Here is a 27,464-nt window from a genome sequence, read left to right on the forward strand (position 1 = left end):
TAAATTCCGTTTCATTTCGTTTTCAACAGTAGTAGGATGTTTCCATAGCAAAAATAAGTTTTAATCATATACAAACATATAGCTTTTCTGTTTATATTGCGTTTCCTTAAATGCTCAGTTGATTTTTCTTCTTCTGAAATCTAATTTCTGTCCTTAAGTATTTTCATTCTCGACCACCAAAGACATGTGGATTTGTCATATGAACTAAGATAATCACAAAAGTACCTTCGTCACTAAAGTATTTTACAATGACATTGCAGGGTAAAAAAGCAGTAAAACAAGCCAGTTATTGGTATAACAACTATCTCATTATTTTACATTCTCGTTTATGCTTGTTTCTTCACTATCGGTTAAATGATGAAGTTGTCAGCCTATCGAAGTTCTTAAAACGGTGTGTTAAAACAAGAACGCAATCAGTTATCACATGACCAAAGGCTATTCCTCAGCGTTGAAAAAACAACAAATACAAAATAACATCGAAAGAAGGGACTAAATCGACTTTGCAGCCAGTTGAGCTTTATCCTTTTCAATCGTAGACATCGTGACGGATGAAAACTTGGAACAATATCTTATAGAATCTAGTTGGTGTTATAAAGCTATCCGTAACTTTTCAGGATTAAAATACCACAGGTAACACTAATTATTACGAAACTAACTCATTGTTTTACGTTATCGTTTGTACCCACTGCGTAAACACTTAATTTTGTCGAATTTAAAGAGATCGAATACAATGTGCACCAAATTGCACAAATTTCAAGCCCAAATTGAACAGATTTTTACTTACAAGTACCTCTCCCATGATAGACATCAAGTTCATCGGAAACAAATAAATGGGTAAACCAACTAGAAAAAGCTGCAAACTCCTCATTGCTGAAGATGATTGTAGCCCCACAGCCGATTATTACTTACAAGTCCCCTACATATCTTACCATGTCTTACCACTGGAACCAAATTGGTTTAACCATCAAATACACCAGAAACAAATAATAGATACACCAACTAGCAGAAGTGGCAAACCCCTCATTGTCGAAGATGATTATGAGCTAACAGCTGTTTCTTGCCCAAAGTGAACCGATTCTTACTTATAAGTCCCTCTCCCGTGATAGGCATCAAGTTCACCGGAAACAAATAAATGGGTACACCAACTAGCATAGTTGCAAACCCCTCATCGCTGAAATTGACTGTAGCCTAACAGCAGATTATTACTTACAAGTCCCCTACATGTCTTACCACTGGAACCAAATTGGTTTACCATCAAATACACTGGAAACAAATAATAGATACACCAACTAGCAAAAGTTGCTAACCCCTCATTGCCGAAGGTGATTATTACCTAACAGCCGACTGTTTCAGCGTTTCACTGAAAGATTTCACTGAAGATTTCGTTTCAGTGTGTACCTTACTACTAAAGTTGTCAACCCCTTGAAACTTTCAAACTGGTATACCTCATGAAGGAATTTTTCTTACCAAAAAGTTGATGTCATATACTTTGATCAGCTCATCAAGAGCTATCGATTGCCGTCGAAAAAAATTCTATCTGTCCTAGTTCAAAAGTTGATTTTTTTTTTGCCGTAGGCTAACTTCGTCACCACTTAAAAAGGAGCAAAGGATAAGCTCCAATTTCTTTAGCAATGAGAGAACTTTTAAAGTTTATTAGGGACATCTGATACCATTTTTCTACCGCAATCCCAAGTCCAAAAACCCGAATGATAAACTCAGCTGAAATCACGGACAGAAATGGGTAGGAACAATTGATGGCAGCACTTTCGGACCCGTGGGAAAATGCCACATTGTTGCTTCTGTAAATTTTTCTATTAATCACCCAAAGAAGATATATTGGCTGTGGGGCCGGGTAACTGCCTCATATATTTAACACTTATAGATTTTAATCCATCTTCAATTTGAAAGTGGTGCCTGCCTGCTAGAACAGAGCTTTCCCCTCGAAAGCAGAAACATGGTTTGATGAAACGAAAGCTTGGCTGCACAACTTCAAATACTCCTCTCTAACATAGGCGGCTATATAACTCCACTTCACTTCGCACACCATAGGCTCTGGCTCGTGGACAAGCAAAAACCATCCTTTTTGGCCCCAGGCAAGACTTCTGCGGAGCTTTCCAAAATGTACTGTCATTTTCATCAATCCAGCCTGGGGTCCACACTTTCCGTAAAAACCGCATAGGTTAGACCCTTACCAGTTTCCATTAATAAGCTGAGTTCGGCGGCATAAGAAAAAAAAAGTCACAAAACTAAAAGTGTTGCTCTCGCAACACAATTACTACTTAAACTACGGCTTAAATGAAACTACTATTTAAACTACTACTTAAATATAACTACTACTTATACTGCTACTAAAATATAAATACGACTTAAACTACTGCTTAAATATATCTACTACGAAAATATAACTACTACTTAAACTACTAATTAAATATAACTACTACTTAAACATAACTACGACTTAAACTACTACTTAAATATAACTACTACATAAACTACTGCTTATATACAACGACGGTAAGGTAAGGATTGCCAATTATTTGTTTTGAGGGGTCTGAAATTTCAGTTAGCACAAAAAATATTACGAGGGCCATGGGATGGGAGGGGATTTAGTACCTAAAACCTTCACATGTGTGTGCTCCACAAACTCTTGAATTTGTTTACCGATCGGATTACAACGTAGAAATGCATAAAGAACAAACTCACAGTTATATGTTCAATTTTGTATGTACAATTTACAGCACTATGAAAAAAGGGAAGACTTACACTGATTAAGTCAGATTTGGCAACGTTCTTTTCAGTTCTCCTAAGTCCATCGAAATCAAATGGTGGCTTCCGCAGCTTTGTGTCTAAGCTTTGTGTCTTCTTATAATATGATATTACAGCAGGAAGATCAGAAAATGTTAAGCCTCCGATTTCATATCCATGAACCTTATTAATTCTGTATTGAAAGACTCTATTCTCTTTCCTGTAATAAGAGAAAAGAAAAAGTCAAATATATTACCTACAGATTCACTACACATGTTGAATGAGGGTGTATATATGAAGAAGACGGGAAGCTGACCACGGTTTTCACCCCCCTCGCTCCCCCTCAAACGTTGTTCGATATGCACTATTTAATAAAAACCTATATGAACAATTTTTTATACGTTTTGAATTTTTTTCTGTGGTACTCAGTAAATTTTAACTCAGTAAATTTCAACTGTTACATCCCCTCAGATAAACATACACCTTAAAAAAAAATATGTCATTGTCACACAAGCGAAGAAATTTGATTTTTTTTTTTCGTACACATTTCCAGTGGAAACCCATTAAGTCTAACTAAAAAAAAAAAAAAAAAAAAAAAAAAAAAAAAAAAAAAAAAAAAAAAAAAAAAAAAAAATGAAATTCCTACAGACAATTAAATATAATTTTTTTTTATTGAGCATTAATGTTTAAAAGCGACCAAGCAAAAACTTTATTCCATCAAACACTGGAGATTTTTGTTTTTACAGAACTGTTTAGAGTTGAACTAAAAATAAATCTCCCTCCCCCCCTTAAAGATGTACTGAGCATTGACTTTTAAAACAACTAAGCATAAACTTTATTCCATCAGACACTGAAGAATATTGTTATTACAGAACTGTTTAGAATTGAACTAAAAAAAATCCCCCCCCTTCGAAAAAAATTATATTATTCTGACTTTTTCAACTCTAAAAATTTCAGCCAAAGATGTCAACTACTACTAATTCCCTTTATATTAAATAAAGGCCAACCGAAGAAGGAAAACAAAAGCGACGTTCTGGCAAATTATTTATTAATCGCCTTTTTTTTATCCATTTAAAAAAAAAACAAAAAAACAACACAATTGTTGTTCCTTATAAAACTAAATTCTTGCGTAAATGTTTCACATTAAGATCACTCTAAATTTCTTTTTGCATTGAACAGTGCAAGATCCCACAACACAATTTCAGATTCCACAATATTCCGCTAAAATTCAATTTCTGGAGTGATTTTCTTTTCGTCTTTATTTTTTATTAGATAAAAAAAAACTTTGTTTTTAACTGAAAGTAAGGAGCTCAATTAAAACCTATAACGAACAGAAATTACTTCGTATATGAAATGGATTGTCCCCTCCGCAATCCCTCGCTCTTTACGCTAAAGCTTTTAATTGTCTTAAAAAGTAGAATTGTGGCAAAGAGTCAAACTTTAGCGTAAAGAGCGAGGGATTGCGGAGGGGACAACCCATTTCATATACGGAGTAATTTCTGTTCGTTTTAAGTTTTAATGTCGCTCCTTACTTTCAGTCAAAAAACTAGTTTTTTTTATTTAATTTCCAAACGTTTTTGAATTAATGCATGTTTGATTTTGGCTCTCCGCACATAAATTATTAAAATGAAATTTGTATATTAATTCTTTTTTTGGCTAAATGGCTTTCTCATCGTTTTGATCAGACGATTTTGAGAAATAAGGGATGGGGAAGGAGGCCAAGTTGCCCTCCAATTTTTCGGTTACTTAAAAAGGCAACTAGAACTTTTAATTTTTAACGAACGTTTTTATTAGTGAACAATATACGTAACTTAAGAATTAACTTACGTAACAAACTTTTATATTCTTATATTTTTATTATGTATACGAGGGAGTTTGTACCCTCGTTAATACCTCGTTCTCTACACTAAATCGTAATTTTTTTCCCAATTCTTTAAGAATGACCCCTGAATTAGAAAGGCCGTAGAATAAATAGTTGAAATTACTAAAAATACTTTAGCATAAAGTACGAGGTATTTATCTCCTCCTAAATACCTCGCTCTTTATGCTGAAGTATTTTTAGAACCCCTCATATGCGTAATAATCTCTGTACGTTTTAAGTTTCAACGCTACTCCTTACTTTCAATTGAAAAAAATGTTTTCATGCTTATTTTTTCATTGTTTTTTTTTTTGTAGTAATGCTAGAAAATACAGCGTCCTTTTTATTGAATTTTTCTCCTCCCCCCCCCCCCCGACATATTCCTCCAAGGAAAGATCCTCCAAAATAGCCCCCTCCCCTCAACCCCAACCCACCCCCCAGACCAAAAAGAAATCCCCCTGAAAACGTCTGTACACTTCCCAATAAACCATTACTGTATGTATGGACTAGTCAAAGTTTGTAACTTGCAGCCCCCCCTCCAGGGATGGTGGGGGAGTAAGTAATTCCCAAATACATAGTTATTATGGTTTTCGACTACGTGGAACAAAATGGCTATCTCAAAATTTTGATCAATTGACTTTGGGAAAAATTGCGCGTGGAAGGGGGCCTATGTGCCCTCCGATTTTTTTGGTCACTTAAAAGGAGCACTAAAACTTTTCATTTCCGTTAGAATGAGTCCTCTTGCGACATTCTAGGACCTAGGGAAAAGAAATAATAATACTAATAAACAAGAGCTAAGAACTCATATGGCACTTGTGACGAGGCGAGAAGAGCTAAGAGCCAAGAGATCATATGGTATGAGCTCTAACAAAATTCTATGAATCAATAGATTGATTTAAAATGAAAATAAGAGGCTTAATGCCGGTCAGGAATTAAAATAAGAGCTCTGAGTCACGATGTCCTTCTAAATATCAAAATTCATTAAGATCCTATCACCCACTCGTAAGTTATAAATACCTAATTTTTTCTAATTTTTCCTCTCCCTTTAGCGCCCCGGATGGTCGAATCTGGGAAAACGACTTTATCAAGTGAAATTGTGCAGCTCCCTGACACGCCAATCAATTTTCATCGTCCTAGCACGTCCAGAAGCACCAAACTCGCCAAATCCCTGAACCCCTCCCCCCAACTCCCCCAAAGAGAGCGAATGCAGTACGATTCTGTCAATCACGTATCAAGGACATTTGTTAATTCTATCCACCAAGTTTCATCCCGATTCCTACACTCCAAGTGTCTTTCCAAGATTTCCCAGTCCAACTCCCCCCAATGTCAAAAGATCTGGTCGGGATTTGAAATAAGAGCTCTGAGACATGAATTCTTTATAAAAATCAAATTTCATTAAGATCCGATCATCTATTCGTAAGATAAAAATACCCCAAATTTCACATTTTCCAAGAATTCCAGTCCCCCCCCCCCCCCAATCCCCCCAACGTCACAGGATCTGGTTGGAATTTAAAACAAGAACTTTAAAGCACAAGATCCTTCTAAATATCAAATTTCATTAAGGTCTGGTCACCCTTTCGAAAGTTACAAATACCTAAATTTTCAAAATTACCCCCCCCCTCCAATTCCACCAAAGAGAACAGATCCGGTCCGGTTATGTCAGTCACGTATCTTAGACAGGTTTTTATTCTTCCCATATAGTTTCATCCTGATCTCACCGCTTTAAGTATTTTCTAAGATTACCGACCCCCCCCCAACTGCCCCCCCCCCAAATTACACTTGATCCGGTTGAGATTTAAAATAAGAGATCTGATTTACGAGGTCCTTCTAAATATGAAGTTTCATGAAGATCCGATCACTCCTTCGTAAGTTAAAAATACGTCATTTTTTCTTATTTTTCAGAATTAACCCCCCCCCCCTAATAGATCAGATCCGTTCCAATTATGTAAATCACGTATGTAAGACTTCTGCTCATTTTTCCCACCAAGTTTCATCCCGATCCCTCTAATCTAAGCGTTTTCTATGATTTTAGGTTCCCCCACCCCAAACTTCCCCCAACGTCACCAGATCCAGCCAGGATTTAAAATAAGAGCTTTGAGACACGATATCCTTCTAAATATCAAATTTCATTGAGATCCGATAACCCGTTCGTAAGTTCAAGATACCTCATTTTTTCTAATTTTTCAGAATTAACCCCTCTCCCAACTACTCCAAAGAGAGCGGATCCGTTCCAGTTATGTCAATCATGTATCTAGGACTCGTGATTAATTTTTCCACCAAGTTTCATCCCGATCCCTCCACTCTAAGTGTTTTTCAAGTTTTAGGTTTCCCCCTCCCAACTCCCCCCCCAATGTCACCAGATCTGGTTGGGTTTAAAATAAGAGCTCTGAGCCACGATATCCTTCTAAATATCAAATTTCATTGAGATCCGATCACCTGTTCGTAAGTTAAAAATACCTCATTTTTCAGAAATAACCCCCCCAACTATCCCAAAGAGAGCGGATCCGTTCCGTTTATGTCAATCATGTATCTAGCACTTGTGTTTATTTTTCCCACCAAGTTTCATCCCGATCCCTCCACTCTAAGTGTAATCCAAGTTTTAGGTTTCCCCCTCCCAACTCCCCCAATGTCATCAGATCCAGTCGGGATTTAAAATAAGAGCTCTAAGACACGATATCCTTCTAAACATCAAATTTCATTGAGATCCGATCACCCGTTCGTAAGTTAAAAACACCTCATTTTTTCTAATTTTTCAGAATTACCCCCCCCCCCTCAACTACCCCAAAGAGAGCGGATCCGTTCCGATTACGTCAATCATGTATCTGGGACTTGTGCTTATTTTTCCCATCAAGTTTCATCCCGATCCCTCCACTCTAAGTGTTTTCCAAGATTTTAGGTTCCCCCCTCCAACTCCCCCCAATGTCATCAGATCCGGTCGGGATTTAAAATAAGAGCTCTGAGACACAATATCATTCCAAACATCATATTTCATTAAGATTCCATCACCCATTCATAAGTTAAAAATCCTTCATTTTTTCTATTTTTTCCGAATTAACCGGCCACCCAATCCCTCCCCCCAGATGGTCAAATTGGGAAAACGACTATTTCTAATTTAAACTGGTCCCGTCCCCAATACACCTGCCAAATTTCATCGTCCTAACTTTCCTGGAAGTGCCTAAAGTAGCAAAACCGGGACCGACAGACCGACAGACAGACAGACCGACAGAACTGGCGATTGCTATATGTCACTTGGTTAATACCAAGTGCCATAAAAAAACAACAAATAAACACGCAACCGTGATTTGTCTTCTGGCAAAAAACACGAAATTCTATATTTTTGTAGATAGGAGCTTGAAAATTTTGCTAAAGGGTTCTCTGATACGCCGAACGCGATGGTGTGATTTAATTTCCATAAGATTTTATGAATTTTAGGGGGTGTTCCGCCCCATTTTCCAGAATAAGGCAAATTCTTTCAGGCTTGTAACTTTTGATGACAAAGACTAAATTTGATGAAACTTATATATTTAGAATCAGCATAAAAATCCAATTCTTTTGATGTATTTTTTAGCATCAAAATTTCGTTTTTTACAGTTTCGTTTACTTTTGAGCCGGGTCGCTCCTTACTACAGTTAGTTACCACGAACTGTTCGATTAAATTAGGAAAAAACTGATTTTCAACCGAGGGTAAGGGACATCATCAAAAGCTAAGACGAAAAGATATTACAATGTAGATTATTAGGGTTGTCCCTCAACATCTCGCTCTTCGCACTAAAGTTTTTTATTACTTTAAGAACGTATTTTTATTGTTTTAATTAAACAACCTTTGTGTTTCAGGAGTCATTATTCAAAAATTGGGACGCAATTCACACTTTTTCTTTTAACAGCTAAATCCGAAGATATATCCAAAGCTAAATCCAAGGGGCTACTCTCTCAGAAATTATATAGACCACGTGACGCGTGACAAGCGTTTTAAGAACTATGCTAAAAATGGCGGAACTATGCTAAGGGTGGTAGATTTTGCGTCAAAAGCAGCGTTCAAAAATGTACACCAAGCGCTAGGTGAGTCACCACCCGTCGGCTAGATAAAATACCTTTCCCCAAGAAAAATTTAAGAATTAAAATATTATGAGAGTCAACACCGACGATGCTCAAAAAATGACTAGTGTTTCAAAGCTTGAAAACAGGGACCAAAAGTGATGAAAGGTAGACAGTGCACAGGTAACTGAATTACGCTGGTCACACATGCTGTCTTATGGTCATCATTGACCACAAAAAGCCAGCGAGGTAACAGAAAATAAGACTGGAAGCCTTGTTTTTCAGATTAATTAATTTCCTCATACAAAAACTTTACTGACAGTTCAACCTTGATTATGGTACCAGGAATAAACAAACTGAGTAAAGCAAAACTGATGACTGTTTACAATTAGGAATAACACACAAGTTAAGCATACAGGAGTAAGTGTATCTATTCATCTTGTATAATTGTCCTTAAAATAATTAACATCATCACTTCTCAAGTTTTTTTTAAAGGCAATCAATCAGTTCTGATTTCCTCTTCAAAACAAGTACTTCAACAGATTTAGCATCATGTGCCCTTTCAGTTTCTTCAATTTGAGCCAGACCAATGGTCAAAAAGTCTTTGTTTTCTAATACTTTCTTGAGACTTTCTCCTGTCTCTCTCAGTAGAATATAAACAGTTTCTTTCCTATTTTTAACCATCTCTTTTTTTCGATAAAATTCTTATTCTACCTCTGCTATTTTCTGCTTCTTCTGGACTATGTTCTGGACCGCAAGTTATGGCTCTTTCTTTTTCGATTCAACCTTTTCATTGTTTGATTTATCCTAAATACGTCCAATAAAGTATAGTTCAGAGCTTGCTCTAATTGAGATGGAGAGACATAGCCGCGTCTTTGTGATCGGCACAGGCTTTGGTCTGTTCTCACAATTACATAGAGTATCACTAACAAAAGCTTAAACGTTTAGGGCCCACTCTTCTTTACAAGCTTACACGCTAGTCATTATTTGGGCGACGAGAAAACCCTTGCACTAAACGTGCCCTTCCATAAGAGAGAAACAGAGCTCATCTAACTACGCAACCCACAGCCTAATATTTTACAAGCTGGTTTCTTCAGCAATAGGATCTTTGCCAATAGCTATCAAGTGGTGAACTATTCATGGATGGTGACACCAACGAGGTGTAATAAAAACCATTCTCCCGTGACTTACTCTATATTTGATTAAATAAGAAGTTTTTTTGTGATAAGGAGAATATCGCAGCAACCCATTAGCTGGGAATATAGCTTGGAAAGGCCAAAGGGTATTTCGCACCAGCAACAATGAGCTCCCTAACTCATATAAACAAAAGATAAGAGCTCACATGGCACTTGTGACGAGGTCGGAAGAGCCAAGAACTCATATGGTATGAGCTTTGGCAAAATTCTAAGAATCAATAAATTGCTTTAAAAGGAAAATCAGAGGCTTAATGCCGGTCAGGATTTGAAATAAGAGCTCTGAGTTTTGAGGTCCTTCTAAATGTCAAAATTCACTAAGATCCGATCGCCCACTCGTAAATTAAAAATACCTCAATTTTTCTAATTTTTCCACTTCCTTCAGCCCCTTAGATGGTCGAATCGGGAAAATAATTGACAAGTCAATTTATGCAGCTCCCTGAAACGCCTACCAATTTTTAATCGTCCTAGCATGTCCAGAAGCACCAAACTCGCCAAAGCACTGAACCCACCCCTAACTCCCCGAAAGAGAGCGGATCCAGTCCGGTTACGTCAATCACGTATCTACAACATTTATAAGGGTTTTGCAAGATTTTCGGTTTCCCCTTCCTACTCCCTCCAATGTCAACAGATCCAGTCGGGATTCGAAACAAGAGCTCTGAGACATAAGTTCCTTCTAAATATCAAATTTCATTAAGATCCGGTCATCCGTTCTTAAGTTAAAATACCTAATTTTTTCTAATTTTTCCAAATTAACAACCCCAGCTCCCCTAAAGAGAATGGATCCGTTCCAATTATGTCAATCAAGTATCTATAACTTTGTACTTATTCTTCCCATCAAGTTTCATCCCGATATCTCCACTCTAAGCGTTTTCCAAGATTTCCGGTTTCCCCCACAACTCCCCCCCCCCCCAAATTTCACCAAATCCGATCAGGATTTAAAAAAAAACTTTGAGACACGATATCCTTCCAAAAATCAAATCTCATTAAGATCCAATCACCCGTTCGTAAGTTAAAAATAGCTCATTTTGCACAATTTTCAGAATTACCCCCCCCCCCCATCCAACTCCTCCAAAGAGAGTGGATCTGTTCCGGTTATGTCAGTCACGTATCTAAGACTTGTGATAATTTTCCCTACCAAGTATCATCCCGATCCCTCCGCTCTAAGCGTTTTCCAAGATTTTTGGTCCCCCCCTCCCACCTCCCCGCAATGTCATCGGATCCGGTCGGAATTTAAAATAAGAGCTCTGAGACACGATATCCTTCCAAACGTCAAATTGTATTAAGATTCGATCACCCATTCGTAAGTTAAAAATGGCTCATTTTTTCTAATTTTTCCAATTTAACCGTCCCCCCACTCCCCACCCCCTAGATGGTCGAATCACAGAAACAACAATTTATAATTTAATCTGGTCTAGTTCCTAATATGCCTGCCAAATTTCATCTTTCTAGTTTACCTGGCAGACAGACAGAATTTGCGATCGCTATATATCAGTCACTTTTTCATGGCACTTGGTAGTAACCAAGTGCCATGAAAAAATTTCTTGTCTTTCTGGGTCATTTTCGAAGAACCTAGGGCTGCCAAGATTCGCTCTTTACAGAAAGGTTGCTCTAGATATACTACTGCTATACTATCTATGCCTCCAAGTCCGACGACGATACGGTGAGTGACATCGTTGGCACGAGCAATCTGTCCGAGAAGAACTGTACAAAAGCGTTGCAGGTCAAAAGTCAGCATATGAATCGACAGCTCTTTTTGTTTAAACACTCCAGTGAATGCAGAGAAGATGTTTGCATAGATCATAATAAATTCGATTCAATAATTTATTGTTGGCTTGCTTGGCCAACTGACTATTTTCCGGCATTTTAGATCTGGCATGCCGTACTTCAAGCTATTATTCTTAGGCAAAAACTCAAGGAGACATTCAACTAGAGCAGGCTATTGCTCAATCATAAGCTTTACGGGCTTGGATCGCCCAGCCGTAGCTTTTAGCTGAGGTAGACTAAAATCGTCAAAATGAGCAGGTTACCCACTGAGAATATAAAAAAATGATCATATCAGAAATTTCTTCTCCAAGATCGACCGTCAAAACTTGCTGGTTTTACGCATTAAGCAAAGTAACTACTGAAACTCAACTCGGTCTCTTTTGTCTCAACTTTAGATATAGTAAAAACAGTGTTAGTCAATGTAAATTACTTGTCAGAGCAACTTCAAACAGAGTTTTGGTTGATTTATAAGGTACTTGCATTGATTTCTGGGACAAACTAGACACTCCAAAAGCCATGAAATGATACCAAATAAAAACTACAGCAACAAGAGCTAAAAGCTCATATGGCACTTGTGACAAGGCAAGAAGAGCTAAGAGCCAAGAGCTCATATGGTATGAGCTTTAAAGAAATTCTAAAAACCAATAGATTGATTTAAAAGGAAAATCAGAGGCTTAATGCCGGTCGGGATTTAAAATAAGAGCTGAGTCACGATGTCCTTCTAAATATCAAAATTCATTAAGATTCGATCACCCACTCGTAAGTTATAAATACCTAATTTTTTCTAATTTTTCCTCACCCTTTAGCCCCCCAGATGGTCGAATCTAGGAAAACGACTTTATTAAGTCAATTTGTGCAGCTCCCTGACATACCTAGCAATTTTCATCGTCTTATCACGTCCAAAAGTACCAAACTCGCCAAAGCACTGAACCCCTCCCCGTAACTCCCCCAAAGTGAACGAATCCAGTACGATTACGGCAATCAAGCTACATCCCGATTCCTCCCCTCTAAGCGTTTTCCAAGATTTCCGATTTCCCTCTCCAACTCCCCCATTGTCAACAGATCTGGTCGGGATTTCAAATAAGAGCTCTGAGACATGAATCCTTTCTAAATATCAAATTTCATAAAAATCCGGTCACCTGTTCTGAAGTTGAAAATACCTCAATTTGTTTAGTTCTTCAAAATTAACACCCCCCAGCTACACCAAAGAGAACGGATTCGTTCCAATTATGTCAATCACGTATCTAGAATTTGTGCTTATTCTTCCCATCAAGTTTCATCCCGATCTCTCCACTATAAACATTATCCAAGATTTCTGTTTCCCTCCTCCAACCGCCTATATTCCTGGATCCAATTCGAGTCAAAAATGGAGCAAAGGAGACATAAGATCCTTCTATATATCAAGTTTCATTAAGATCTGATCACTTATTCGTAAGATAAAAATACCCCAATTTTGACGTTTTCTAAGAATTCCAGTTTCCCCCTCCAACTCCACCAATATAACAGGATCTGGTTGGAATTTAAAATAAGAGCTTTAAAGCACAAGATCCTTCTAAATATCAAATTTCATTAAGATCTGGTCACCCGTTCGTAAGCTACATATACCTCATTTTCCCGAATTACCCCCCCCCCCCAATTCCACCAAAGAGAATGGATCCAGTCCGGTTATGTCAATCACCTATCTTAGACTTATTTTTATTCTTTCCATCCAGTTTCATCCTGATCTCTCCCCTTTAAGTATTTTCTAAGATTTCCACACACACATACCCAACTGCCCCCCCCCCAATGACACTGGATCCGGTTGAGATTCAGAATAAGAGATCTGAGTTACGAGGTCCTTCTAAATATGAAGTTTTATGAAGATCCAATCACTCCTTCGTCAATTAAAAATACGTCATTTTTTCTAATTTTTCAGAATTAACCCCCCCCCCCCAATAGATCGGATCCATTCCAATTATGTCAATCACGTAATTAAGACTTCTTCTTATTTTTCCCACCAAGTTTCATCCCGATCCCTCCACTATAAGCTTTCAGTGATTTTAGGTACCCCCCCCCAAACTCCCCCCAAAGTCACCAGATCCGGTCAGGATTTGAAATAAGAGCTTTGAGACACGATTTCCTTCTAAATATAAAATTTCATTCAGATCCAATCACCCGTTCGAAAGTTAAAAATACCTTTTCAAAATTAACCCCCCCCCCCCAACTACCCCAAAGAGAGCGGATCCGTTCCGGTTATGTCAATCATGTATCTAGGACTTATACTTATTTTTCCCACCAAGTTTCATGCCGATCCCTCCACTCTAAGTGTTTTCCAAGATTTTAGGTTTCCCCTCCCAATGCCCCCCCCCCAATGTCACCAGATCCAGTCAGGATTCAAATTAAGAGCCCTCAAACACGATATCCTTCCAAACATCAAATTTCATGATGATCTGATTAACTTTTACAAGTTAAAAATATTCATTTTTTTCTATTTTTTCCGAATTAGCCCCCCCCCCCCACTCCCCCCAGATGGTCGAATCGGGAAAATGACTATTTCTAATTAAATCTGGTCCAGTCCCTGATACGCCTGCCACATTTCATCGTCCTACCTTACCTGGAAGTGCCTAAAGTAGCAAAACCGGGACTGACACACCGACAGAATTTGCGATTGCTATATGTCACTTGGTTAATACCAAGTGCCATAAAAACACAATCAAATTCTTGGTTTTACACAAAATCTAGGAATCAATGTGTCCAAAATCAAAAACCAGAGATCAAAACAAGAGAAGTCAAGTCCTTTAAAAGCCTGTTTAATCCATTCGTTTCGAAAACTCTTTCAAATTCAACAACCTGTAAAAGAAGCATGGGCGGGTCAGTTCAACCAGAATCCGGTAAGTTTCCGTACTTCAAGACGATAGACGATTTCACGAACCAGAAGGACCGCAAAATATGCCTCTGCTCAACGTTTTATCAGCCTTCTATCCTTCACATTCTGATTTTCCTGAATCTTCAAAAGTTTTAAGGATAATGTGTCATTATCAGGTGAATCTCGATGTTGATGATAATGTCCTAGAAACCCAGCTTTGTCCTGCAAAGCTGCATCTTTCAAAATGTGATACATTTTTTTAAGGGGATTTACTCCGAGCTTTCGATGTTTAATCCGATCCCCCAATCATCTATTCTGAGGTGCTATGACTGACGAAAGTGGTTGAAACTTTACTTCTGACCACTGCCAGTAAAGAACAATTCTTCTCGGCAGTAGGCCGTGTGAAGGATTACCTGAGATCTTCAATGGGATATGATAAACTCGGTATTCTCATATCCATGCCCATTGACAAAGAGGAGATACTGGGTTTTGATAGATTAGTCAACAATTTATCCCAACAGCAAAGTCAACGCTAAGCCCTGTTTTAAGTGTGTTTGTTGAATCTTGTTCTGTTATTCATATCTTCGTGAATTGGTTCCACTAAAATGATACCAACCTGGTATCCTTTTTTTTCTGGGGCTTCCTCTAGGCATACTATATACTAATTAAAATATGACTGAATGCAACACCTTTTATACAATGTTATAAAGTCAAGGCACTACTATTATGTATCTTTTTTTCTCTTTTAATGCATTTGAGGATGACGTTATTCATATGAAAAAAGTTTTTTTCAAAATTGAAACTCTCAACTACAGTCACCTGAAGGATGATCGCCCAGCCCATGACCCACCAAAATATTGCCATACCCACCAGAGGGGCATGCACCATATGTTGAGAATCATGAGTCTAAATAGTACGAAAAACAACGAAAATCAGAAACATATTATTACAAGCAAAATCAGCAATATATTAACAATATCAAACATGCAAACTGTGAGACAATTTTTTAAGCAATTTGAATTGCCCTTCCACAGCCTCAAAGTATTTCAACATTTCCTAACATTAGCCATGGCTTGATGCCCACAACAATTTGATTTTAATAAAAAAAAAAAAATAAAATCAGGTTGTTAGAAATTTCTCAAATTTTTAGCTCCTTAGAAATTTTCCCTTCCTTTTAAGAGTTCACTGGAGTCTGTTTAATCTATCTAACTTATCTAGTGTGTTTGTTTAAATTTGTGTATACTATATAGTTTTTTCTTGTCTCTGTAAATAAATGGCTTTTCTCCAATTAAGTAATTCGTATGTTGAGTCTATGGGGATTAGTTTAGATCATTAATGAACATGAGTATTAAACTATGAATAAATCTTAAGTCAATAAAGTTATTCTTATTTACTGAAATTAATAGCAGATTTTTCAAGTTTAAGAACCTGGCTTTTAAGCTATTGTTTTTTATCACTTTTAAATAAGTTTGTCTTACCTTACACATAATACATATCCAAAAGAAACAGATCTGCTATCTCGAACAAGAAAAGCACCATCTTGACCTATTGACCTAAGTACATCTATCACATCTTGGTTCGACAGCCGACCAAAGTACCAGCTAAAAAAACAAATGATACTTTATATTGACAAAACAAAATTTTGATATATAACAAGACACATTGGGAACCACCCCTCCATACAATATTAGCTAAGAAATATCATAAGGTACCATACATATAATACATTGCCACAATACCTGGATGTGCTATCTCGAACAAGAAAAGGGAGTCTAGAGTAAGCTAAATGTTTTTTGGGATATTCAGAGTTTCATTTTTCTAAACGAAGACTAAAGATTATCATATATTATATGGGCTCAGCTTTCTTCAAAAATATTATGCTACAGCCCTTGTTTATCTTGTTAGGTCCAGCGCAGAATTTCAAAAAAAAGCAAAAGTGTTTCTCTCTTTCAGTTTTCTTTGCTGTTGCAGTATTAAATAAACCGTCATCAAATGGGAATTGGATCCCGACATTTGATTTTTCATATTGAACCCAAAAAAAAAATCTTTCGGAATTCGCACACTATAAATTTGCCCTCAATTTTTCTCTGGCACATTGAGTACTTCACCATGGTATGTGCCTATCGGTGTCTCAAATTCGTTACATGTGTTTTGAAGTTAATTATTTTCTAGGGTATTTCCCAAAAAATAAACTTCGCGAATCTTATTGTGAATATTATGTGGCCCAGCCACTTCCACATTTCCCAACATTAAAGAAGTCACTTTTAAAGATGGGAGATTTCTGATATCTCCTCCTATCAAAACATTTACTGCAAGCCTGCTTTTATCGTTTTTCTCTGGACTGAACCGTCCTTTGCAATCTTTATTCTAATCCAAGCTGACGGGCATGCTTGCTAATCTCAATGATAGCACTGTGTCGTAATCGTATCTCAATGGTTTATCTCTGTTCTATTAATTACGTCTGTTCGAACATAAGTTTGGTCATTGAAAGAATCAAATGCCATTTCAACTTATTTTCTGTTTAACTTTCTTTCTATTTTATATGGTTAAACATATTAATATTTACTTTACTATGGGCTATGCCCCAATTTTTTTCTTTTATGGGCTACTTTATCGTCTTTAATGGGGCAATTTCACGTAAATTTCCTGAGTTTACCACATTTTACCAAATTATCAACATTTCGAACTGGAATATCATGGATTTCATGTTTTAGACAACAAAGCTTTGACTCTCATTTTATTTTATGGGTTAGTCCATCTTCACCCCGTGTTAACAATATTTTATTTACTACGGGCTATACCCCAATTTGTTCTTTTATGGGTTACTTTATCGTCTTTAATGGGGCAACCTTTCGAAAATTTTCCAAGTTTACCACAAACTACCGAATTATCAAATTTCTGACTTGAATATTATGGATTTTTTTTAGACTATAAAAATAAGTTGTCTGTCTGTTACACTTTGTCTGTTAATCGGCTTGCTTGAATAATCAAATATCTTTGAAAAGAAACTAAAAAAAAATGGGAATTGCACAAATATTTCAATATATTTTGACAATAGATTAAAGTAATTCGAAAACCTTAAAACAGATACCCCAAACTTTCAGGTTTATTATAAATTGTTGGAGCTTTAGCATGCTTGGCACGAAAAGATTTTTCTAAGTGTCAATGTTAGAATGAACATTGACAAATTGAAGAAAACAAATCAATAAAAAGAAGAAACTAAAAAAAAGAAAAAACTAAAGAAGAAAAAAAAACTAAAGAAGAAAAAAAAACTAAAGAAGAAACTGTGTCTATATATATAAAAATAAGTTGTATATATGCATGTTTGTTTGTTTGTGGGTTTGCATTTGACGTCATTATAAGTATATAAGGCTTTGTATATGACGTTATTATAAGATGACACTACAGACCGGGACACCGGGACACAAATGACGACCGGGACACAGGGAATATAAATGACGACCGGGACAATCAAAGAGTAATTACAGACCGGGACACCGGGACACAAATGACGACCGGGACACCGGGACAGAGGGAATATAAATGACGACCGGGACACTCAAAGAGAGATTACAGACTGGGATACCGGGACACAAATGACGACCGGGACACAGGGAATAGAAATGAAGACGAGGACACAGGGACACAACTACAACGGGGGCGTCGGGGGCACAGGGGGATATATAAATGACGACGGGGACACAGGGAATGTTCGATTAGCAATCACCATCAACAAAGCTCAAGGGCAATCGTTAGAAAAATGCGGTATAGATCTGAATACGGATTGTTTTCCCATGGACAATTATTATGTTGCATGTTCAAGAGTTGGTAAACCTGACAATCTATTTATATGGACAGACAATGGGACAGCAAAGAATGTTGTATATTTGCATGTTTTACGTAGTTAAATATATATATATATCTATATATATAAAAATAAGTTGTCTGTGGATCTGTGGATCAGGTGACGTCATGTTTCGGCTGACGTCATGAAATTAGTTGCCATCATTTTTGCTTTGAAGGTGACGTCATTCAAGTTATATAAGACATATGTTCGCGTAGAATTCTATTAATGTTTAAGTTTACAATGACTGATGAAGATGCTCAAAGAGTCTATGCCAAAAAACTTGCTGCTAATAGAGAAAGTCAGAAAAGAAAGCGTGCCGAGGAACTACCAGAGCAACGCGAAAGCAGACTTGCTGCTAAAAGAGAAAGTGAAAAAAGAAGGCGTGCCGAGGAATCAAAAGACCAGCAGGGAAACAGGCTTGAGGCTGATAGAGAAAGAAAGAACAGAAAGCATGCCGAGGAACTACCAGAGCAACGCAGAAGCAGACTTGCTGCTAAAAGAGAAAGTGAAAAAAGAAGGCGTGCCGAGGAATCAAAAGACCAGCAGGGAAACAGGCTTGCTGCTGATAGAGAAAGAAAGAACAGAAAGCATGCCGAGGAATCACAAGAACAGCAAGAAATCAGGCTTGCTGCTGATAGAGAAAGTAAGAAAAGAAAGCGTGCCGAGGAATTACAAGAACAGCAAGAAATCAGGCTTGCTGCTGATAGAGAAAGTAAGAAAAGAAAGCGTGCCGAGGAATCAGAGCAATCTGAAAGTTATCGCCTGGCATTCAGGTACAACCCAGTCGATGATTATAGCTTGAGTAGATGTGTTCAAATCGGGACAATGTCTAAAATTTGTCCCTATTGCAAGGCCTTGAAATTCAATGGTGAAACAATGGGAATGTGTTGCGCCTCAGGAAAAGTTAAACTTCCTCTATTGGCTGCACCACCAGAGCCATTGAAGACTTTCCTTACTGGAACTACGTCAGAATCTAAGCGTTTTTTGTCAAAAATCAGACAATACAACTCATGTTTCCAAATGACGTCGTTTGGGGCCCAAATCGAAAATCCAGATCAATTTATGTCTACTTTCAAAGTAAAAGGGCAAATTTATCATAAAGCAGGGTCCCTTCTACCATTCTCAGGCGAGAATCATAAATTTTTACAATTGTACTTCATCAGTGATAGAAATTCTGAATTGAATGCACGTTGCGAAATTTCTCCCAACGTTGAAAGGACAATCGTTTCCCAATTGCAACATCTTTTCCACGAAAATAATAATTTAGTGCGTCTGTTCAAAACAGCCATCGATTTGATGCCTACTGATACTCATAAAATTGTTATTTCCGCTGACAAAACGCCTCCTGGCCAACATGTGCGTAGATACAATGCTCCGACTATCGACGAAGTGGCAATCGTTATGGTCGGTGATCAGTTTTTACCTCGAGATATTATTCTACATAAGCGAAACGCTCAGTTGTTAAGAATTGCTTATCTATTGCTCTATCTATCTATCTATCTATCTATATAAAAACGAGTTGTGTGTATGCATGTTTGTTTGTTTGTAAAAAGAGCGTTTGCATATGACGTCATTATTAGTACATACGGCTTTGTATATGGACAGACAATGGGAAAGCCAAGAATGTTGTATATTCGCAATTTTTACGTAGTTTGAAACACATATATAAATCCATCTATATTCACAGGTGGGACACAGGGACACAACTACAATGGCGCGTAACTAATATGGCGCGTAACTAATATGGCGCGTAACGACTTACGCGCGCGGGGGGGCTTGGGGGGGCGCGAAGCGCCCCACCAACTAGGTGTTGGGGTGGCGCGAAGCGCCACCCCAACAGCTAGTCTATATATATATATATATATATATATATATATATATATATATATATATATATATATATATATATATATATATATATATATATATATATATATATATATACATATATATATTCACAGGTGGGACACAGGGACACAACTACAATGGCGCGTAACTAATATGGCGCGTAACGGCTTACGCGCGCGGGGGGGGGCTTGGGGGGGCGCGAAGCGCCCCCTCAAACTAGGTGTTGGGGTAGCGCGAAGCGCCACCGCAACAGCTAGTATATATATATATATATATATATATATATATATATATATATATATATATATATATATATATATATATATATATATATAGTTGTCTTTCTGTCGAGTGACGTCATGTTTCTCCGCATATAACGTCTGAATTATTTCATCATATACCAATTCAAAAACGAATGGATTCAAGCCGATGTAGCTGAGTTGGTAACGCGTTATGTTCCTGGTTCTAGGTTCGAGAGGTTCCAGGCTCGAACCTTGGCTTTAGTATTAATACAAAAGAAGAAGAAAACTAAAAAAGGTAAAAACTACAAAAAAAAACTAAAAAGAAAAAAACTTAAAAAAAGGTAAAAACTACAAAAAAAAACTTAAAAAAACTAAAAACTGAAAAAAAACTAAAAAAAGGAAAAAAAACTGAAAAATAAAGGACAAACAGAAAACAAAAACCGAGACAGGGGGAATATAAATGACGACCGGGACACTCAAAGATAAATTACAGACTGGGACACCGGGACACAGGGAATATAAATGACGACCGGGACGCTCAAAGAGAAATTACAGACTGGGACACAAATGACGACCGGGATAATGGGAATATAAATGACGACCGTGACACAGGGACACAACTACAACGGGGATGCCGGGGGCACAGGGGGATATATAAATGACGACGGGGACACACGGAATGTTCGATTAGCAATCACCATCAACAAAGCTCAAGGGCAATCATTAGAATAATGAGGTATAGATCTGAATACGGATTGGTTTTCCCATGGACAATTTTATGTTGCATGTTCAAGAGTCGGTAAACCTGACAATCTATTTATATGCACAGACAATGGGACATCGAAGAATGTTGTATATTCGCAAGTTTTACGTAGTTAAAAACATATATAACTATTCACAAGTGGCACATAGGGACACAACTACAATGGCGCGTAACTAATATGGCGCGTTCGTGTCCCAGTCGTCATTTGTGTCCCAGTGTCTCGGTCTGTAATTTCTCTTTGAGTGTCCCGGTCGTCATTCGTGTCCCGGTCTGTAATTTCTCTTTGAGTGTCCCGGTCGTCATTTATATTCCTTGTTTCCTGCTGTCCCGGTCGTCATTTGTGTCCCAGTCTGTAATTTCTCTTTGAGTGTCCCGGTTGTTATTTATATTCCCTGTGTCCCGGTCGTCATTTGTGTCCTGGTGATATTTTGACGATGATTGCTAATCGAACATTCCCTGTGTCCCCGTCGTCATTTATATATCCTCCTGTGCCCCCTGGCGTCCCCGTTATAGTTGTTTCCCTGTGTCCCGGTCGTCATTTATATTGCCTGTGTCCCGGTCGTCATTTATATTCCCTGTGTCCCGGTCGTCATTTGTGTCCCGGTATCCCGGTCTGTAATTTATCTTTGAGTGTCCAAGTCGTCATTTATATTCCTTGTTTCCTGGTGTCCCGGTCGTCATTTGTGTCCCGGTCTGTAATTTCTCTTTGAGTGTCCTGGTCGTCATTTATATTCCTTGTTTCCTGGTGTCCCGGTCGTCATTTGTGTCCCAGTGTCCCAGTCTGTAACGTCATAAAGTCTTCAATGGCTCTGGTGGTGCAGCCAGTTTAACTTTTCCTGAGGCGCAACACATTCCCATTCTTTCACCATCAAATTTCAAGGTCTTGCAATAGGGACAAATTTTAGACATAGTCCCGATTTGAACACATTTACTCAAGCTATAATCGACTGGGCTGTACCTGAATGCCAGGCGAAAATTTTCAGGTTGCTGTTGTGATTCCTCGGCTTGCTTTCTTTGGTGATTTCTCTTTGAGACGCAAGCCTGTTTTCACACTGTTGTTGTGATCCCTCGGCACGCTTACTTTTCATACTTTCTATATACATAGATTTCTCTTTGAAAGGCCATCTTATTTACTTATAATGACGTCATATACAGTCTACAAACATGAAGTCAGCCGACAAACAACTTCATGACGGCATAATGCTCAATCCTTATAATGACGGCAAACATGACGTCAGTCGACAGTCGACAAACATGACGTCAGTGCACAAACAACATATTTTTATATATATAGATGTATGTCTGTTATCTAATATCTTTCTGTTACAATATGACATCATCTATATATACTCAAAGAGAAAGTATCACGAAGTCTGTTATCTGTAACATTATGACGTCAACATATATCTTATATATATAAAAATAAGTTGTCTGTGTGTGTGTGGGTCTGTCGGCTGACGTCTTGTTTGTGTGTTGACTGACGTCATGAAGTTAGTTGTCGTCATTTTTGTTATGACGGTGACGTCATTAAAGGTATTTAAGACATGCGTTCACGGAGAAATCTATTAATGTTTAACTGTAAAATGACTGATGAACTTACAATGGCAAAAGCCGAGGAAGGTGCTCAAAGAGTCTATGCCAAAAAACTTGCTGCTGATAGAGAAAGTAAGAAAAGAAAGCGTGCCGAGGAATCAAAAGAACAGCAAGAAAACAGGCTTGAAGCTGATAGAGAAAGAAAGAACAGAAAGCGAGCCGAGGAACTACCAGAGCAAAGCGAAACCAGACTTGCTGCTAAAAGAGAAAGTGAAAAATAAAGGCGTGCCGAGGAACTACCAGAGCAACATGAAACCAGACCTGCTGCTAAAAGAGAAAGTGAAAAAAGAAGGCATGCCGAGGAACTACCAGAGCGACATGAAACCAGACTTGCTGCTAAAAGAGAAAGTGAAAAAAGAAGGCGTGCCGAGGAATCACAAGAACAGCAAGAAAACAGGCTTGCTGCTGATAGAGAAAGTAAGAAAAGAAAGCGTGCCGAAGAATCACAAGAGCAACCTGAAAGTTATCGCCTGGCATTCAGGTACAGCCCAATCGATGATTATAGCTTGAGTAGATGTGTTCAAATCGGGACTATGTCTAAAATTTGTCCCTTATTGCAAGGCCTTGAAATTCAATGGTGAAACAATGGGAATGTGTTGCGCCTCAAGAAAAGTTAAACTTCCTCTATTGGCTGCACCACCAGAGCCATTGAAGACTTTCTTTACTGGAACTACGTCAGAATCTAAGCGTTTTTAATCACAAATCAGAAAATATAACTCATGTTTCCAAATGACGTCGTTTGGAAATTGAAAATCCAGATCAATTTATGTCTACTTTCAAAGTAAAAGGGCAAATTTATCGTAGAGCAGGATCCCTTCTACCATTCTCAGGCGAGAATCCCGCTGACAAAACGCCTCCTGGCCAACATGTGCGTAGATACAATGCTCCAACTATCGACGAAGTGGTAATCGTTATGGTCGGTGATCAGTTTTTACCTCGAGATATTATTCTTCATAAGCGAAACGCTCAGTTGTTAAGAATTGCTGAAACTCATCGATGCTACGATGCCCTACAATATCCTATCATTTTTTGGGATGGAGCCGACGGCTATCACTTTAATATTAAATTGATGAATCCAGCCACTAACAAAGAAATGAATAAGAAATACAGTGCAATGCATTATTATTCCTATAGACTAATGATTCGGCAGGATGAAGAAAAATATATTTTAAAATGCCGTCAATTGTTTCACCAATACGTCGTTGATATGTATGCTAAAATTGAATCAGAACGTTTGCTATATATCCACCTGAATCAGACCAAGCTCCGATCTGAACAATACATTCATTTGCGAGATGCAGTTGTAAATGACGGTAATACCACAAACGTTGGAAGATTAACGATTTTACCTTCGTTATATGCTGGCAGTCTTCGAACGAAATATATCTGGCAAAATTACTTCGAACGAAATTGATGATGTGATTTCCGCTGAAGTATCCAACAAAATTACTGGCAATGATGGTTACCCACAATATAGAAGAAGATCTACCGAAGATGGCAGTAAAACAGCAATAATAAAGAAACGTAACGGTACCACCATCGAAGTAGATAACCAGTGGGTTGTTCCATATTCCCCATTATTATCAAAAACATTTAATGCACACATAAACGTTGAATACTGTAACTCCGTAAAGGCAATCAAATACATATGTAAATACGTCAACAAAGGCAGTGACATGGAAATTCTTGGCTTGCAGCCCGAAATCAAAGATATCGACGAAATCGTAAAATATCAGGCTGGAAGATACATAAGCAGTAATGAAGCTGTTTGGCGAATTCTTTCATTTCCGATACATGAACGTAGTCCAGCTGTTGTTCACTTAGCGGTACATTTACAGAATGGTCAACGTGTTTATTTCTCGGAAACCAACGTGTAACAAAGAGCCCTGAATCCACCGGATACAAAGTTAACCGCTTTCTTTTCGCTTTGCAAAAATGATTCTTTTGCAAAAAAACTGCTGTATACTGAAGTGCCTTCGTATTACACGTGCAATATTAAAAATAAAGTATTTGAACGTCGAAAATAGGGTAAGTCAGTCGACGGCCAACCTACCATCTTCAAAGATACCACGATGGGAAGACTAGACCGTTCACCCCAATCAACATGAATGCTTCTTTCTACGCCTGCTTTTGGTGAATGTACCCGGTCCGACATCCTTTGAGTATTTGAGAACTGTAAACGGTACTATACATGACACTTACCGTAGTGCATGCCAAGCTCTGAATTTATTGGAGAATGACCAACACTGGGATAACTGCATCAATGACGCGTGCGAAACGTCAACTCCAAGTCAAATTCGTGCATTGTTTGGCATCATTTTAGCTCTCCATCAGCTCCTACAGAGTTATGGGAAAAATATAAGTCAAAAATGTCCGAAGATATACTCCATCGAAAACAGTTAGAGACGTCAGATATGACTTTTGATTTTACATCAGAAATTTATAACTACACTTTAGTTATTATAGAAGATTTGTGCGTACGTATGGCAAACAAACCTCTTCAGGATTAGGGAATGCCTTCACCTAACCGTATCGCTGCTGTTTCGACATGTGTAGAATTGGATCGTGAACGAAGTTACAGTACGAGTGATCTATTGTCGTATGTACAAAATAACATTTTCAAGTTAACGTCGGAACAAAAAGACATTTATGATACGATAATGCATTGTGTCGATAACAACGTTGGAGAAATTTTTTTTTGGATGCGCCAGGAGGTACTGGTAAAACGTTTGTGATAAAACTGATTCTGGCATCAATTCGATCAAAAAATGAAATAGCGTTGGCAATTGCGTCGTCCGGAATAGCCGCAACATTGCTGCCTGGTGGAAGAACTGCTCATTCCGCTTTGAAATTGCCTCTGAATTTGCATTCTACAGAAACTCCCACGTGCGATATTTCCAGATCATCTGGGATGGGTAAAGTATTGCAGCAATGCAAACTTATTATTTGGGATGAGTGCACAATGGCACACAAAAAATCGCTCGAGGCTCTGGATCAGTGCTTGAAAGATTTGCGAGGGAAGTCGAAACCCTTTGGCAGCACATTAATATTGCTGGTGGGAGATTTCAGGCAAACATTACCTATAATACCTAGATCAACCCCTGCAGACGAAATGAATGCTTGCCTGAAAAATTCTAATTTATGGGCACACGTAAAAACATTAAAATTAACTACAAATATGCGTGTCCGATTGCAAAACGATGACTCTGGTCAAACATTTTCAGATCAATTGCTGGCAATTGGAAATGGAAAGCTCCCAGTAGACTCAATTTCAGGACGTATACAACTACTTGCTGATTTCTGTAATTTAGTGACGTCCACAAATGAATTGATTGAAAAAGTATTTCCGAATATTCTAAACAATCATAAAAATAATAAATGGCTAAGTGAAAGAGCGATTCTTGCACCCAAAAATATAGATGTCCACGAAATCAACAATATTGTTTTGACCAAGATTCGAGACCAGGCAGTCCTTTACAAGTCAGTCGACACAGTTTTGGAACCAAATGAAGCGGTTAATTATCCATCTGAATTTTTTAATTCCGTGGATCTTTCAGGGTTTCCACCACACGTGCTACAACTAAAAATAGGCGTACTAATAATAGTTTTAAGAAATATCAACCCACCAAAGCTTTGCAATGGCACGCAACTTGCCGTAAAAAAAACAATGGAAAACCTAATAGAGGCCTCAATCTTGACAAGGCCTTTTGAGGGTGAGGCTGTTCTTATTCCTCGCATTCCCATGATTCCAACGGATCTGCCTTTTCAATTTAAATGATTGCAATTCCCAATTCGATTAGCATATGCAATCACCATTAACAAAGCTCAAGGTCAATCATTAGAAAAATGTGGTATAGATCTTAATACTGATTGTTTTTCCCATGGACAATTGTACGTTGCATGTTCGAGGGTCGGTAAACCTAACAATCTATTTATATGCAGCGACAATAGGACAGCGAAGAATGTTGTATATTCACAAGTTTTACGCAGTTAATTTGTATTGTATCTATCTATCTATCTACCTATATAAAAACGAGTTGTGTTTATGAATGTTGTTTGTTTGTAAAAAGAGGGTTTGCATATGACGTCATTATTAGTACATAAGGCTTTGTATATGCACCGACAATGGAAAAGCCAAGAATGTTGTATATTCGCAAGTTTTACGGTGGGGCACTTCGCGCCCCCCCCCCCCAAGCCCCCCGCGAGCGTAAGTCGTTATGTGCCATTGTAGTTGTGTCCCGTGTCCCACCTGTGAAAAGATATATATATATATATATATATATATATATATATATATATATATATATATATATATATATATATATATATATATGTTTTTAACTACGTAAAACATGCGAATATACAACATTCTTCGCTGTCCCATTGTCTGTGCATATAAATAGATTGTCAGGTTTACTGACTCTTGAACATGCAACATATAATTGTCCAAAGGTTTAAAAAAAACAATCCGTATTCAGATCTATACCTCATTATTCTAATGATGTGTCCCTGTGTCCCGGTCGTCATTTATATTCCCTGTGTCCCGGTCGTCATTTGTGTCTCGGTAACCCAGTTTGTAATTTCTCTTTGAGTGTCCCGGTCGTCATTTATATTCCCTGTGTCCCTGTGTCCCGGTCGTCATTTGTGTCCCAGTCTGTAATTTCTATTCAAACAATCCCTGTGTCCCGGTCGTCATTTATATATCCCGCCTGTGCCCCCGGCGTCCCC

The 27,464-nt window shown here is 37.9% G+C and overlaps 1 protein-coding gene across 2 annotated transcripts in view; it reads right to left on the reverse strand.

Moving 5' to 3' along the window:
* LOC136034589 (uncharacterized) overlaps nt 1-27,464 on the reverse strand; it is a 134,620-nt gene that overhangs the window by 69,025 nt on the left and 38,131 nt on the right. For both annotated transcript variants that reach the window (XM_065715855.1, XM_065715854.1), the window contains exons 6-7: nt 15,922-16,044; nt 2,764-2,965 (exon numbers count right to left, since the gene is read on the reverse strand). In XM_065715855.1, the coding sequence (XP_065571927.1) occupies nt 2,764-2,965; nt 15,922-16,044 (325 nt within the window). The remainder of the gene's footprint in view (nt 1-2,763; nt 2,966-15,921; nt 16,045-27,464) is intronic.

This window comes from Artemia franciscana, chromosome 13, assembly GCF_032884065.1.
Source record: "Artemia franciscana chromosome 13, ASM3288406v1, whole genome shotgun sequence".
Taxonomy (NCBI): domain Eukaryota; kingdom Metazoa; phylum Arthropoda; class Branchiopoda; order Anostraca; family Artemiidae; genus Artemia; species Artemia franciscana.